Below are 15,930 nucleotides of genomic sequence, written 5' to 3'. Positions count from 1 at the left end.
AGACCAGGGGTCTTCAAACTTGGCCCTTTTATGACTGGTGGACTTCAACTCCCAGAATTCCTCAGTCGGCCATTTTGATGAAACTGCGGGCTTGGATCCAGACCAGGGGTCTTCAAACTTGGCCCTTTTATGACTGGTGGACTTCAACTCCCAGAATTCCTCAGTCGGCCATTTTGATGAAACTGCGGGCTTGGATCCAGACCAGGGGTCTTCAAACTTGGCCCTTTTATGACTGGTGGACTTCAACTCCCAGAATTCCTCAGTCGGCCATTTTGGTGAAACTGCGGGCTTGGATCCAGACCAGGGGTAGGCAACCTTGGCTCTTTTATAACTCGTGGACTTCAACTCCCAGAATTCCTCAGTCGGCCATTTTGATGAAACTGCAGGCTTGGATCCAGACGAGAGGTCTTCAAACTTGGCCCTTTGATGACTGGTGGAGTTCAACTCTCAGAATTCCTCAGCCAGGCATGCTGGCTGAGGAATTCTGAGAGTTGAAGTCCACCAGTCATCAAAGGGCCAAGTCTGAAGACCCCTGGCTCAAGAGTTTCACAGTAACTTTTATGTTTGCTTTGCAGGCGCCGATGTCCAGCTTCGCAGTCTATCCTTAACCAGCCTCTTTGCCGAAGCCCTGATGGTGATCAACAATGCCAGTGCTGCCTCGGCAGAATCCCTCCTGGCTTGTCTCTGCCGCTGGATTGGCAGCACACTGCGCGGCTTAGGGGTGATGCCGCTCTTAAGAGCCTCTTGTCAAAGTTTGGCATCTGTCCAACACATGGCCATGACGATGGAGGCTTGTGTCACCGCCTACTTTAACGAAGGTGAGAAGTTCTTTCATTCCCGGCAGATTGCATGCCAGGACTTCCGAACTGGTTCTCTGTTGTTTCTTTTTTCCCTATGGGACCGGTCTTATTTTCCCCGTATTATTATCCTTAAGATCGCAATCAGTTCTGAGAAGCTAGTAAAACTGTAGTACAGAGGTCCCTAACCTTTGGGGGACCAGGGACCGGATCCGTGGAGAGAGCTTTTTCCGCAGACCAGAGGATGCGTGGTTTTGTGTGCTGCCTGCATCCCGTGGATGGGACCTTGCTTGTTTGTGCGGACCGGTTGCTGACATGCCGTAGCCCGGTACTGGGGACCCTTTTTCTAATCCAACCCCCTGCTCAAGCAGGAGACCCTAAACCAGAGGTCCCCAACCTTTTGGGCACCAGGGAACAGTTCCATGGAGAGAGGTTTTTTCCATGGACTGGAGGGTGCTTGATTTTGTCTGCTGCCTGCTTTGTGTCAACGCTGGGGCTTTGTGTCAACGCTGCAACGAATTGAACTAAAGCCATTTTGACTTTGTTTTCGATTGCCCCATATTTAGGAGAGGGGGCGGAGGGAAGTGTAGGTTTAAGTTAGCCGTAACAATTCTTAGCTATGGGAACCAAGGTCATTACTGATTACATTTTGGCCGGCTGGAGTCTTAGGAGGAGCGCCTGCCTTTAGTAACAATTGGGGAATGTGATCTATGACATCTGATTGGCGTGGGAATCACAACTTTTGCAACTTTGTAACCAGGGGGAGGGAAATTCTATGGGGCGGGTATATAAGTCTAAATGCCATTGCTGTTGTTAAATGCTGTTGCACAGTTGATTGCTATGATTTTTATCATTGCGTAGATGATATAACAACAACAACAACAATAATAATATAATGTTGGAAGGGACCTTGGTGGTCTTCTAGTCCAACCCCTGCTCAGGCAGGAAACCTTATACTGTTTGAATCAATCAATCAATCAATCAATCAATCAATCAATCAATCAACCAGAATAGAGCTGTAAGGCACCTTGGAGGTCTTCTAGTCCAACCCCCTGCTCAGGCAGAAAATCATATACTATTTCAATCAACCAACCAATCAATCAATCAGAATAGAGCTGGAAGGGACTTTGGAGGTCATCTAGTCCAACCCCTACTCAGGCAGGAAACCCTATACCATTTTGGACAAATGGCTGCCCAGTCTCTTCTTAAAAACTTCCAGTGTTGGAGCATTTACTGCTTCTGGTGGCAGGCTGTTCCACTGATTAATTGTTCTGACTGTCAGGAAGTTTCTCCTTAATTCCAGGTTGCTTTTCTCCTTGATGAGTTTCCATCCGTTGCTTCTTGTCCTGCCTTCAGGCGCTTTGGAGAAGAGCTTGACTCCCTCTTCTTTGGGGCAGCCCCTGAGATACTGGAACACTGCTATGAATGGGATGGAATGGAATGGAATAGAATGGAATAGAATAGAATAGAATAGAATAGAATAGAATAGAATAGAATAGAATAGAATAGAATAAAGCTGGAAGGGGCCTTGGAGATCTTCTAGTCCAGCCCCCTGTTCAAGTAGGAGAACTTATACCATTTCAGATAAATGTCTGTCCCGTCTCTCCTTAAAAACATCCAGGGCAACCTGGCGTGAAGTTAAGTCTAACAGCTTCTCTTTTCTTTTTCTCCTCCTCCTCACCGTCCTCCCCCCCTTTTGTGGGACAAAGACCCTCCTCTCAACCAAGACTTGGGCTGGGGGCCCATTGTGGCCTCCCTGCAGGTTCCAGAACTGGCAGCCGAAGACTTCCTGCAAGTGTCCCTGTCGTCGGGAGGCTACCTCACCCTCTACGTGTACACACTGCAGCAGCTGAAGGCCGAGCGGACGCCGGGCAACGAGATGAGGGCGCTCTTAACGTTGAGCAAGTGGTCGGAACAGGTGTTTCCCAGGTAGGCCCAGGGAGGGCGTGCAGCTCCGCGAATCGGCAGGGTTCTTGTCCGCCGACCTTCTCAATGGCTGACAAAATGTCCTCTTTTTTTTCCTTTTTTTTTTTTTCCATCTGCCCTTCCGTCGCTTCCCTTTGAATTTACCTACAGCAGTGGTTCTCCACCTGTGGGTTGGGACCCCATTTGGGGTTGAACGACCATTTCACGGGGGTCGCCAAACAACGCAGTCCGCCATTTTTCCCCCCTTTTTCTTAGCTGTGCTACTCCCTTTTATTCTATTGGCTTTTGAAAGCCAATAGAATAGACTCTCTTGAATAGAGTCTAATTCTATTGGCTTTCAAAAGCCAATAGGAATTGTCCAGGCTGTCTCTGCCCTGCTGAGCCCGCCAAAAGTCCCAGTCTGCAAACGGTGCTGCATCAGTTGAGTAGTCCTCGACTTACGACCAGTTGAGTAGTCCTCGACTTACGACCGGTTGGGGGTCACGGCATTAAACAGGTTGAGAACCACTGACCTACAGGCAAAGGTGGAACGATTTGTTTATTTAATATCTGGCCGCTATCGTTTTTATTTTTCCAAAAAAATCCCAGGGGGGGCAAACCAGCGGGCAGTCCTCGTCTTACAACCCTTCGTTTCGCGACCGTTCAAAGTTCGCAACGGCGCTTGAGCAAAGGGACCGTTGGTTTTTTTTCCATACTTGCAACGGTTGCAGCTTCCCCCACGGTCAGGCGGTCAAAAATTCGGACGCTTGGCGGAATTCGAACTCTTGACTCGGCATGACGTTTGCGGTGTCCCCGGGATCGTGGGATCCCCTTCCGACAAGCAGAGTCCATGGGGGAAGCCGGATTCACTGAATGACCGTGTTAGTCACTTCACAACCGCAGTGATTCAGTTAACAACTGTGGCAGGGAAGGTCGTAAAATGGGGCAAAATTCACTTGGCGAATGTTTCGCTTGGCAAGATTAATTTTGTGCTCAGTTGTGGTCGTAAGACGAGGACTTACCTGTGTTGAATATTCCTTCCTCCTCCTGTTTTCCCTATAACAACATCCCTCCCTGTGAGGCTGGTTGGGCTGAGAGACCGGGACTGGCCCAAACTCACCCGGATGGCTTTCATGCCTAAGGCGGGACTAGCACTCACCCTCTCCTGGTGATTGGCCCAAAGTCATGGCTTTCGTGCGTAAGGCGGGACTAGAACTCATGGTCTCCTGGTGATTGGCTCAAAGTCATGGCTTTCATGCCTAAGGCGGGACTAGAACTCTCTGTCTCCTGGTGATTGGCCCAAAGTCACCCAGCTGGCTTTCATGCCTAAGGCGGGACTAGAATTTACGGTCTCCTGGTGATTGGCCCAAAGTCACCCAGCTGGCTTTCATGCCTAAGGCGGGACTAGAATTTACGGTCTCCTGGTGATTGGCCCAAAGTCATGGCTTTCATGCCTAAGGCGGGACTAGAACTCTCCGTCTCCTGGTGATTGGCCCAAAGTCACCCAGCTGGCTTTCATGCCTAAGGCGGGACTAGAACTCTCCGTCTCCTGGTGATTGGCCCAAAGTCACCCAGCTGGCTTTCATGCCTAAGGCGGGACTAGAATTTACGGTCTCCTGGTGATTGGCCCAAAGTCATGGCTTTCATGCCTAAGGCGGGACTAGAACTCTCTGTTTACTGGTGATTGGCCTAAAGTCACCCAGCCGGCTTTCGTGCCTAACGCGGGACTAGAACTCACCCTCTCCTGGTGATTGGCCCAAAGTCATGGCTTTCTGCCTAAGGCGGGACTAGAACTCATCCTCTCCTTGTGATTGGCCCAGAGTCATGGCTTTCATGCCTAAGGCGGGACTAGAACTCACCCTCTCCTGGTGATTGGCCCAAAGTCATGGCTTTCATGCCTAAGGCAGGACTACAACGGGTCCACAGACCGATGCCTTCTAACTGCCAGACCTGTCCCTTCCAACTTCCAAAAGGAAGGGGGCCAAATAATTCAAGTTTCTAGCCCACTCCTTCCCTGGATTTTGCCCTCGGCGTCTCGCGAGCCAAGTCCTCCCAGCCATAGAGCTGACACCGGCTAGACGGGTGGGCTTTCTAACTCCACCGTGTCTTTCTGGGTTGCTTCTCTGCCTAGCTCTGCCCAGGACGAAGCTAAACTCTTCCTCTGGTGGCACAAAATCCTGCAGCTCTGCCTGCTTCAAGCCGAACAGGAAGATCCCATCTTGATGGAATCGGTCATCCGGGTCTTGACCTCTCTGCAAGGCCGGCAGAGCCTGCTGGCTGAAGAGAGACTCACCTCTGGACTCCTCGGTGCTCTTGGGCTGGGCAGGAGATCTCCTTTGTCAAACAGGTATGAGGCCATGGGAGAAGGAGGGAAGGTGGACCTCCCGGGTGGGGTTGAAAGTGCGCCTGAGGTTTCCTGTTCACCTGAGCGTCTAACTCAGGGGCCTTCAAACTCGGCCCTTTGATGATTGGTGGACTTCAACTCCCAGAATTCCTCAGTCGGCCATTTTAATGACACTGCGGGCTTGGATCCAGACCAGGGGTCTTCAAACTTGGCCCTTTGATGACTGGTGGACTTCAACTCCCAGAATTCCTCAAGTTAGAGTGCAGTACTGCAGGCCACTTTAGCTGACTGTGTTCAGCAGGTCAGCGGTTCAAATCCCAACGGCTCAAGGTGGACTCAGCCTTCCATCCTTCCGGGGTAGGTAAAATGAGGACCCAGATTGTTGGGGGCAATGTAAATATATATATATATATATATATATACACATACATACATTGCTTACTGGTGTACACCGCTTAGAGAGTGCTTGCACTTAAAGCGGTATATAAGTCTCATAAATAAATAAATAAATAAATAAACTCCCAGAATTCCCCAGCCGACCATAATGGCTGAGGAATTCTGGGAGTTGAAGTCTACATGTCTTAAAGTTGCCATGGTTACACTCCTGATCTAATTTATCAAGATACCTGGATCATTTCAACCTTTTGAAATGTGCCTGGCTGAGGAATTCTGGGAGCTGAAGTCCACCAGTCATAAAAGGGCCAAGTTGAAAGACCCCGGGTCTGGATCCAATCCCGCACTTTCATCAAAATAGCCGACTGAGGAATCCTGGGAGTTGAAGTCCACCAGTCATAAAAGGGCCAAGTTTGAGGACCCCTCCATTATGTGATGCCACAAGGTAGAAGAGCAGGTTGGGGACAAAGCACAGCTAGCTGGGGAATTCTGGGAGTTGAATTCCACACCTCTTAAAATGGCTGAGGTTGAGAAACACCGCTTTAGCTCTTTCTGAGTTAGCATTATTTCCCCCTCAGATTATGTCAGGGGTCTTCAAACCTGACCCTTTTCTGACTGGTGGACTTCAACTCCCAGAATTCCTCAGCCAGCATTGCGTGGCTGAGGAATTCTGGGAGTTGAAGTCCACCAGTCATCAAAGGACCAAGTTTGAAGACTCCTGCTCTTCAGTTTGTCTGTGGAGGTTCTTAGTCATCCAGGTTTAAATTGTATCCTCAAAGTCACCTTAGCGGTGTAAATGGATGTGGACCCTCAGGACACAGGTCAACCTCCAGGTGGCCTCAACAACCCTCTAAAACAGTGTTTCTCAACCTTGACCATTTTAAGGCATGTGGACTTCAGCTCCCAGAATTCCACAGCCAGCATTGCTGGCTGTGGAATTCTGGGAGTTGAAGTCCACATGCCTTAAAATGGTCAAGGTTGAGAAACACTGCTCGAAAAGAAGGCAAATGACCAGCGGTCTGCAAGGAGTGTAAATCCTTCCACTCCCCACCATTCAATCAGAGCTGAAGAAGCCACTTGGAGGAGAAGCGAAACGTCTTCAAAGAAAAACAAGAAAGTCTCGTTGCCTCCTGAAAAAAAAGGCACCGTTGGGGACTAACGCTTTCCTAGCTGAGTCAGATTGTTGTTGAGGTCACGTCACGCGGCCCCCAAGTTGAGTTTAATTACACAGCGGTGTTTGGGGGGACATTGCCAGGAAGACGTGGTGTTTGCGTGGGCGTGAGAACGGAGGAGGTGTAGGGCCTGCCCCCAGGGACTTGACTCAACTCTCCTCTCTGGTTTTTTTCTCTCCTGGCAGATTCCGTGTCCTCGCCCGGAGCATGTCCGCCTTCCTCCTGGTGCAGCTTCCTCTGGAGAATCAAATTCGCCTGCGGTCGGGGCTGGAACTGCAACCCTCTTCCAAAGCTCAACAGGTCCGTGGGAGTCTTGGTGGCTTCTAAGCAATTGCTCTGACAAGCGGCCTCCACACTTGTAGCAAACTCTATGTAAGGAAGTGGTGAGGCTGAGTGTCTGTGGCAGCGGTTCTCAACCTTTTTAATGCCGTGACCCCCCAACCGGTCGTAAGTCGAGGACTACCCAACCGGTCGTAGGTGTGCCCGGGAGCGCCGTGCATGCGCGGTGCCGCCCCCTGCGCCGGCCGAGGCGTAGCTGGCAAGCGGCAGAGACGGCGCAGGGCGACCACCGGCTGGGCCACCAGCTGGCCCAGCCCAAGGGAGGTAAGGCACCCGCCAGGCCCCTACAGTTGGAAGAGACCTTGGAGGTCGTCTAGTCCAGTGGTTCTCAACCTTTTTAATGCCGCGACACCCAACTGGTCGTAAGTCGAGGACTAGCCAACAGGTCATAAGTTGAGGACTTTTCCTGCCTGGGAGCGCCACGCATGCGTGGTGCTGCCCCTGCGCCGGCCGTAAGGCACCCGTCAGGCCCCACGCGCGCCAGCAACCTTCCCTGTGCCCACCGGCCTCCCACCTCCCACCCCTGGCCCTCTTTTACTTACATTTTTAGTAGTTGCTCAGCAGGGAGGGGTGGAAGCTTCCAGACAGCTCGCCTTCACTGCAGACAACTTGCAGCCCCGTTTGCAGAACGGAGCTTTTGGCGGGCTCAGCAGGGCAGAGACAGCCTGGACTATTCCTATTGGCTTTGGAAAGCCAATAGAATTAGACTCTATTCAAGAGAGTCTATTCTATTGGCTTTCAAAAGCCAACAGAATAAAAGGGAGTAGCACAGCTAAGGAAAAGGGGGGGAAAAATGGCGGACTGCGTTGTTTGGCGACCCCCGTGAAATGGTCGTTCAACCCCAAATGGGGTCCCAACCCACAGGTTGAGAACCGCTGGTCTATTTGGAGATTTCCCCGTTCTCCAGGTGATGGGTGGACGAAAGTTGCTTTTTCAAAACAAGCAACTGGACTTTCGCCTCTCGTCCAAGAGGCTTCTTCAGTTCTGACTGGACGGTGGGGAACGGAAGGATTTATTCTCCTTGCAGACAGCTGGTCATTTGCCTCCTTTTAGAGAGTCCTTGAGGCCATCTGGAGATTTGTCTGGGTCCTCAGTTGTCCCAAAAGTGCTTTTTTCAGGAGACAACTGGACTTTTTCTTTGAAGACGTTTCGCTTCTCATCCCAGAAGCTTCTTCAGCTCTGACTGAATGGTGGGGAATGGGAGAATTTACACTCCTTGCAGACAGCTGGTCATTTGCCTTCTTTTAGAGCAGTGGTTCTCAACCTGTGGGTCGGGATCCCCTTTGGGGTCGAACGACCATTTCACAGGGGTCGCCAAACAACGCAGTCCGCCATTTTTTCCCCCTTTTCCTTAGCTGTGCTACTCCCTTTTATTCTATTGGCTTTTGAAAGCCAATAGAATAGACTCTCTTGAATAGAGTCTAATTCTATTGGCTTTCAAAAGCCAATAGGAATTGTCCAGGCTGTCTCTGCCCTGCTGAGCCCGCCAAAAGTCCCATTCTGCAAACGGTGCTGCACCAGTTGAGTAATCCTCGACTTAGGACCGGTTGAGTAGTCCTCGACTTACGACCGGTTGGGGATCGCGGCATTAAAAAGGTTGAGAACCACTGTTTTAGAGAGCCCTTGAGGCCACTTGGAGGTTTATCTGTGTCCTCAGGGTCAGCTAAGTGGTGCAAATGGATGTGGAACCTTCTTGGGACTGCTGAAAGGACGATATTGTAACACTGGAGATAAATGATGTTGAACGTCCCTCTCTCAACAGAGAGAGGGGGATACTAGACATCATCAAGAAGTAGAGGACTACCTCTATTGCCCCCCCCCCACACACACACAAACAAACTGGGTCCTCATTTTACTGACTTCGGAAGGATGGAAGACCGAGTCAACCTTGAAACGGGTCAGAATCAAACTCCTGGCCCTAAGCAGTTGAGTTAGCCTGCGATACAGCCTTTTGCTTTTCTGGTTAGCAAACAATAGCTTGTCAGTTGGAAATGATGGGTTGCAAGAGAACGCATAGCTGTAAGACATGCTTCATTAAGTTCTTAATGTTAAGTTCGTGAAGTTCTTAATGAGCGGTGGGGTTGGACTAGAAGACCTCCAAGGTCCCTTCCAGCTCTCTTGTGATTGGTTGATTGATTGAAATAGTATCGGGTTTCCTGCTTGAGCAGGGGGCTGGACTAGAAGACCTCCAAGGTCCCTTCCAACATATCATCATCATTAATATTAATATTGCTCATCGCACAGCCAGATGTTCAGACTGGATTTGGCATTTTTATCTACCTATTGAGTCTATTATTATTATTATTATTATTATTATTATTATTATTATTATTATTATTATTATTATTATTATTGATCATCGCACAGTCAGCCAGATGTTCAGACTGGATTTGGCATTTTGTCTACCTATCGAGTCCTTACCCAGGACCTGGGATAGGCAGATGTGGATGTTTGATGGTATTACAATATCGTCGCAGGATGGAAGCAGTTCCTAAGTAAGGCCGCCTTTTGCAATTGACTAATAGCGAATTTGTCAATGCCGATTGGTGTTCAAGTGGTGCTCCAGTTGTTTTGGGATTGCACCCAAGGAGCCTATGACTATTGGTACTACCCTTGCTTGCTTTTGCCACAGTCTTTCTATTTCTATTTGTAGGTGTTTGTATTTTGTGATCTTCTCCAGTTCTTTCTCGTCTATTCTGCTGTCTCCAGGCACTGCCACGTCCACTATCCAGACTTTTTTGTCTTTCTTATCGACAATTGTTAAGTCTCGGGTGTTATGTTGCAGGTGCTTGTCTGTCTGAATTCTGAAGTCCCAGAGCAGTTTAATTTTATCATTTTCTATGACTTTCTCTATTTTATGATCCCACCAGTTTTTGCTTACAGGCAAATGATGATGATGATGATGATATTATTACTATTACTACTATTACTATTACTATTATTTTTATTCATTAAACATGAACATTCAAGTCGGCTGGCGCTGATGGTTGACACGGGTTGCTCCCAGCATCCTAGATGTCAACCAGGCACCTCCTTAAAATATAAGATGTTCTGAGTAGCGCAGTTTTTTGCAGCATTGCTGGAGTCATTGCAGGAAGCTGCAGTTTCTGGATGTAATTATTATGTATTATGTAATTGTGGTTGTTGTTATTATTACTATTATTATTCCATCCACCTGACATGATTCACGTCGGTCCTTGTAGGCTCTCAACGCTTTGGATTCGCTGGCGTCCAACAAGCCATACGCGGAATACCAAGGTCAGATCCTCCAGGCCTCCCAGTTCATCAAGGACTCTCAACATTGCCTTCACGACGGGACTCACCTGCTGGCTATCCTCCTCAACACTTTGTACGCGGAAGTGCGTTACCTGGACGCGATACGATAACAGGAGAAGCGCGCCGGGGGAGCGGTGGTGGTGTCCCCTCTGCCTCTTGCACTAATCATGGATCATGTTCAGTTTACAGTCGGCGATAATGTTGCATAAGTGATTCTCGGGGTTTTTGCTGCTCCTCCGAGGCGAACGGAAGGGTGGAGAAAGGAAGGATGGAAGGGAAAGTTTTGAGTTTCTGTTGCCGTACTCGGAAAGCGGTGGGGAAGCATTTGGCTTCCTGCCAAGAGGCCAAACCCAGATCGATTCATCTGGGTTTGGTGGAGAGAGTCACTTGCATGGTGTCAAGGCAAAGTCCGGAATCGGCTCTGTTTAGCGGTGCCCATTTCTGACCGTTTTTTATTGGACTGCATTTTTGTTCACCCTTTTTCGTCATTATCTTTTGTTTTTCCCCCGAATGTGGAATTTGCGGACCTCTTCCCGTCTCAAAACTGTCAAAATTCACATCCTTGACTTCCTGCTCTCTTTTGTTCGTTTTACCTCTCTCCCTGAAGCAAATGCTTCGTCCCTCGTTTCGGGATGTTCAGAATAGATCCCGTCTGCGAATGAAATCCGAGATTGTTGGGTTTTTTTGCCCTGTCTACAACGCTGGATTTATCTCTGTGGAAGGATATTAAGAAGAGAGACACTCTGCACAATTGATTTTTTTTTTGTTATCCTCTTGCTTGGAATAAATCGCTCGTTTTCCTGTCGACTCGCTCGCCGTGAAATACGGCGAGCCACAATACTCGCAAGAGCGTGGAGAATGTAATAATTGGATTAATTGTAGGGAGTGCCCTTAAGATAATTTAATTTGGAACAATATAGATTTCTCGCAACGATACCTTTTGGGGAAAAGTAACCAGTTTTCACAGGATTCTCGGTGCTGGGTTCTGAAAACATTTCATCACGTTGAATCGTTTTTGTTTCTTCCAGCAACCTGACAAAATTAATTTGCATTAAACCCATCATTATTCTCACTTCCAGTAAGCTAGGGCGACTGAAGCTAGAGATACAGACTAAAAGACACCGTTTTTGGTCTATTTTGTAAGCAGGTTCTTAAAAGAAAACAGTTGGGTGTTTGTTGTGGGTCATGGGAATAGGGGTTCTATGGGACAAAATACACTTGTTTGTTTTGCTCCAGAACACGTTTAAACCTTAACACTCAAATACATTTTTCTCCGCTCTGAGCACATTTGGATCCCCCCGTTTATTTTGATACTACATGGGACAAAACACACTTCTTTCTCTTTTGCTCCAGAACACGTTTAAACCTTAACACTCAAATACATTGTTCTCTTCTCTGCGCACGTCTGGATCCTCTGTTTATTTTGATACTACATGGGACAAAACACACTTGTTTGTTTTGCTCCAGAACATGTTTAAATGTTAACACTCAAATACATTTTTCTCTTCTCTGCACACATCTGGAACCCCCCCCCCATTTATTTTGATGCTATATGGGACAAAACACACTTGTTTCTCTTTTGCTCTAGAACACATTTAAATCTTAACATTCAAATACATTTTTCTCCGCTCTGCACACATCTGGATCCCCGTTTATTTTGACACTACATGGGACAAAACACACTTGTTTGTTTTGCTTCAGAACACGTTTAAATCTTAACACTCAAATACATTTTTCTCTTCTCTGCACACATCTGGATCCCCCCATTTATTTTGATACTACATGGGACAAAAGACACTTGTTTGTTTTGCTCCAGAACACGTTTAAACCTTAACACTCAAATACAATTTTTCTCTTCTCTGCGCACATCTGGATCCCCTGTTTATTTTGATACTACATGGGACAAAACACATTTGTTTCTGTTTTGCTCCAGAACACGTTTAAATCTTAACACTCAAATACATTTTTCTCTTCTCTGCACACATCTGGATCCCCCCATTTATTTTGATACTACATGGGACAAAAGACACTTGTTTGTTTTGCTCCAGAACATGTTTAAATCTTAACACTCAAATACATTTTTTCCGCTCTGAGCACATCTGGATACCCCCATTTATTTTGACACTACATGGGACAAAACACACTTGTTTGTTTTGCTCCAGAACACGTTTAAATCTTAACACTCAAATACATTTTTCTCTTCTCTGTGCACATCTGGATCCCCTGTTTATTTTGATACCACATGGGACAAAACACACTTGTTTCTTTTTTGCTCCAGAACACGTTTAAATCTTAACACTCAAATACATTTTTCTCTTCTCTACGCACATCTGGATCCCCCCGTTTATTTTGATACAACATGGGATAAAACACACTTGTTTGTTTTGCTCCCGAACGTGTTTAAACCTTAACACTCAAATACATTTTTCTCTTCTCTGCACACATCTACATCCACCCTGTTTATTTTGATACCACCAGCCACACTTAACACACTCCCTTAGAAGTGATCCTCCACATGCTCTTACAAGTGATTTTCCATTTAACAGCACTCCTTTTGTCGCTGGGCCCTTCAACCATTAAGAGAGCATCAAAAGTGAACTGCTGCTTTGCTTCGCCTTGGGGATTGTTACGTGCCGACATTTCGTCCCTCTTGTGTCAAGGGCTGTGCACGTTGCTGGCTGAGGGAGTCTCTTTGCCTCCCCCCCCCTTTTTTGATTTAAAACGCTTTTCTGTCGGAGCTCATCAAGTAAAATGGAGAGTACGGTTTCTTTTGAAAAGGTAATTGCGTTTTTTTGCACCTTTAGTTTCCACTTCGCAAAGGAGCATTCATCTGCAGCTTACGTGGCGGTGTTAGTGATTGCCTTCAGCTAATTACTGCAAAATTAGTTGCATTTCTCTTCCTTGCCTTGCCAAATTATGCTGAACGGCTCTTTGCCGTAGTTACCTTTAGAAGAAGAAGATCGATTCAAGATGGATACGTTATGCCGTCCCTCTGGTACGTTGATCAAAAAACAGTAATGCGGATAGAGGGGAAAAAAAACATTTCATGTTTTCAAAGGATCTTTTGTACAGATCTCACGAGCCTGAGTGGAAATTGCTGGTTTTCTTTTTTGAGAGGCACAAAACACAACACACACGCACATCCCAATCTTTTTCTAATGTTTCCTTTATTTTGGCAAGGTGCAAATGATTTAAAAGAACAAATCGGTGGGGGTCCAGACTGCGCGTGTGTCTGTGTGCATGATAATTTGGGGGTTGGGGTTTGTACAGAGAGCGTGTTTTAAAATGGCCACTGCTTGTCTGGATCAGGTGAAATAAACAGAGAAACGCCAACTTGAACTGCTTTGTCAGTGGTTTGCCACTTGTGACTTACAAACCAGTGTTTGTAAACATATGTGTACTTACTAAAAATGGAATGGAGAATAGAATAGAATATAGAATGGCATGGAGAATAGAATAGAAAATATGGATTAGAATAGAATGGAATGGAATGTAGAATTTAGAATAGAATGTAGAATGGAATGAAATGGAATAGAATAGAATAGAATAGAATAGAATATGGAATGGCATGGAGAATAGAATGGAATAGAATGGAATATAGAATAGAATAAATGTAGAATATAGAATAGAATAGAATTACAGAATAGAATAGAATAGAATAGAATAGGAATAGAACATAGAAAAAAGTAGAACAGAATAGAATATAGACTAGAATAGAATATAAAATAGAATATAAGATAGAACAGAATATAGCAGTGGTGGCAAACCTATGGCGCAGATGCTAGAGGCGGCGTTCAGAGCCCTCTCTGTGGGCACGTGCGCCGTTGCCCCAGTCCTAGGCCTTCAGCTGGGTTTTATAAAACTTTTTCACTTTAGGGCTCCGCTGCTGTGTACAAAAAAAAAAGGGTTCAATCAATCAGTCAATTTCAACTTCTCGCGGGAAAAAAAAAAGATCTTGCAAAGTTGGAATTGATTGATTGAACTTTTTAGTCCCACCCAGTCTGCTGTTACCACCACAGCCACGCCCACCCAATGGGCCACACCCATCCAATGGGCCACACCCACCCAGCACCCGACGATGCATAAGTGGGTTTTGGGTTGCAGTTTGGGCACTCGGTGTCTAAAAGGTTTGCTGTCACTGGAATACAGAATAGACTAGAATAGAATAGAATAGGAATAGAACATTGAATGGAATAGAATAGAGTAGAACAGAGTAGAATAGAATAGGAATAAAACATAGAGCAGAGCAGAACTGAATAGAATAGAAGAATAGAGCAGAACAGAATAGAATAGGAATAGAACATTAGAATAGAGTAGAATAGAATAGAATAGTAAAAACTAGAGTAGAATAGAATAGTAGAACATAGGGTAGAATAGAATATGGAATGGAATAACTTGTCATTTTAAATGTACGCTCATCAGCATATATTAAAATGAAATTTCATTGCATTTAGTTTTCAAAGGGTAACCACCTCCAATATACACTACGGAAACTGCAGAAAAAGTATGCATATACCCACATACATACACATATATGGCCCAGAGAAACAGCACAGTCTAGTTTGGATGTATACATATACATGGCGAGAAAAACGAATCCTGCGAATTTTCCACACAGACGGCATAAGGGAACAAAGCTGTTACAGAATCGGGTAGTCCTGCTATAAATAAAACCTCCTCCCAGAGGGGAGCAACAGGAACAGATCGTGCAATGGGTGTGCAGGGTCTCTAACAATGCATTGAGCTGTAAGCACATATAAGCGCTTGTAAGCAGTATCCTGAATCACGGGAAGCGAGCTTCCTACGATCTTCCCGGCTGTCCTCACCACTCTCTGGGTGGACCTTCTATCTGAGGCTCTGCTGCTACCAAACCAGACAGCGATGCAGTTTGTTAAAACGCTGTAAAAAGTGGCCAGGACAGGAGAAGAAAGGTGCTCTCATCCGACGTAAGAAATACAAACGCTGGTTTGCACACTTCCTTAAAGATGATGTATGAAGAGACGAAGTCAGTTATCTGCATATACACACACCCAGGTACTTAACTATTTTCTGCATTGGTCTCCCTGTTTTCCACTGAGAGGTCAGAGTGATGTACACAGCAAGGTGGGAGTGTGTGATTTTCCCTGTGATAACAACCCCTAACCCTGCAAACTGAGTGAGAAGGAGTAGGCCCAAAGTCACCCAGTTTCACCCTGGCCAAAGGTCAACCTCGTTAACCATGATACCAGAGTAATTTGCAATACCGTCAAGAGCGAGTGGAGGAAATGCAGATAACTTGCTTGGTGTTGGAATGGGACAACTTACTGACGGCCAACTTGTCGCAGCCAACTCGCTGTAAATGTGAAAAACGGTCATAAGTCAACTTTTTTCAGTGCCGTGGTAACTTGGAACGGTCACTAAATGAACCGTTACAAGTTGAGGACTGCCTGTAACTGGGAACTTTACAACATTCAAATACCTTGCATAGAAACCCAGGAAAAGTCAGGCTGGTGAGTTACGGTTATGCTGGCTTGCATGTTTTGTCATCCCCATCCAGAACGGATTCAGAAATGATGTCAAATCCATAATTGAATGTACAGCATCTCCAGATACTGTACATCCAGGAGTTGTGAATGCTCCAACACTGGAAGTTTTCAAGAAGAGACTGGGCAGCCATTTGTCTGAAATGGTATAGGGTTTCCTGCCTGGGCAAGGGGTTGGACTG

The 15,930-nt window shown here is 46.5% G+C and overlaps 1 protein-coding gene across 2 annotated transcripts in view; it reads left to right on the top strand.

Annotated features, from left to right (window-relative positions):
- Nucleotides 1-13,565, top strand: part of EPG5 (ectopic P-granules autophagy protein 5 homolog) — a 96,012-nt gene extending 82,447 nt beyond the window's left edge. For both annotated transcript variants that reach the window (XM_039344538.1, XM_039344537.1), the window contains exons 40-44: nucleotides 576-818; nucleotides 2,507-2,726; nucleotides 4,834-5,049; nucleotides 6,797-6,911; nucleotides 10,154-13,565. In XM_039344538.1, coding sequence (XP_039200472.1) covers nucleotides 576-818; nucleotides 2,507-2,726; nucleotides 4,834-5,049; nucleotides 6,797-6,911; nucleotides 10,154-10,336 — 977 coding nt within the window. In that variant the 3' untranslated portion in view covers nucleotides 10,337-13,565. The remainder of the gene's footprint in view (nucleotides 1-575; nucleotides 819-2,506; nucleotides 2,727-4,833; nucleotides 5,050-6,796; nucleotides 6,912-10,153) is intronic.
- The last annotated feature ends 2,365 nt before the right edge of the window (nucleotides 13,566-15,930 follow it).

Source organism: Crotalus tigris, unplaced genomic scaffold, assembly GCF_016545835.1.
Source record: "Crotalus tigris isolate CLP2741 ecotype Arizona unplaced genomic scaffold, ASM1654583v1 scf7180000017929.1507224028:355905, whole genome shotgun sequence".
Classification (NCBI taxonomy): Eukaryota; Metazoa; Chordata; class Lepidosauria; order Squamata; family Viperidae; genus Crotalus; species Crotalus tigris.
This window is presented reverse-complemented; position numbering and strand designations above follow the sequence as displayed.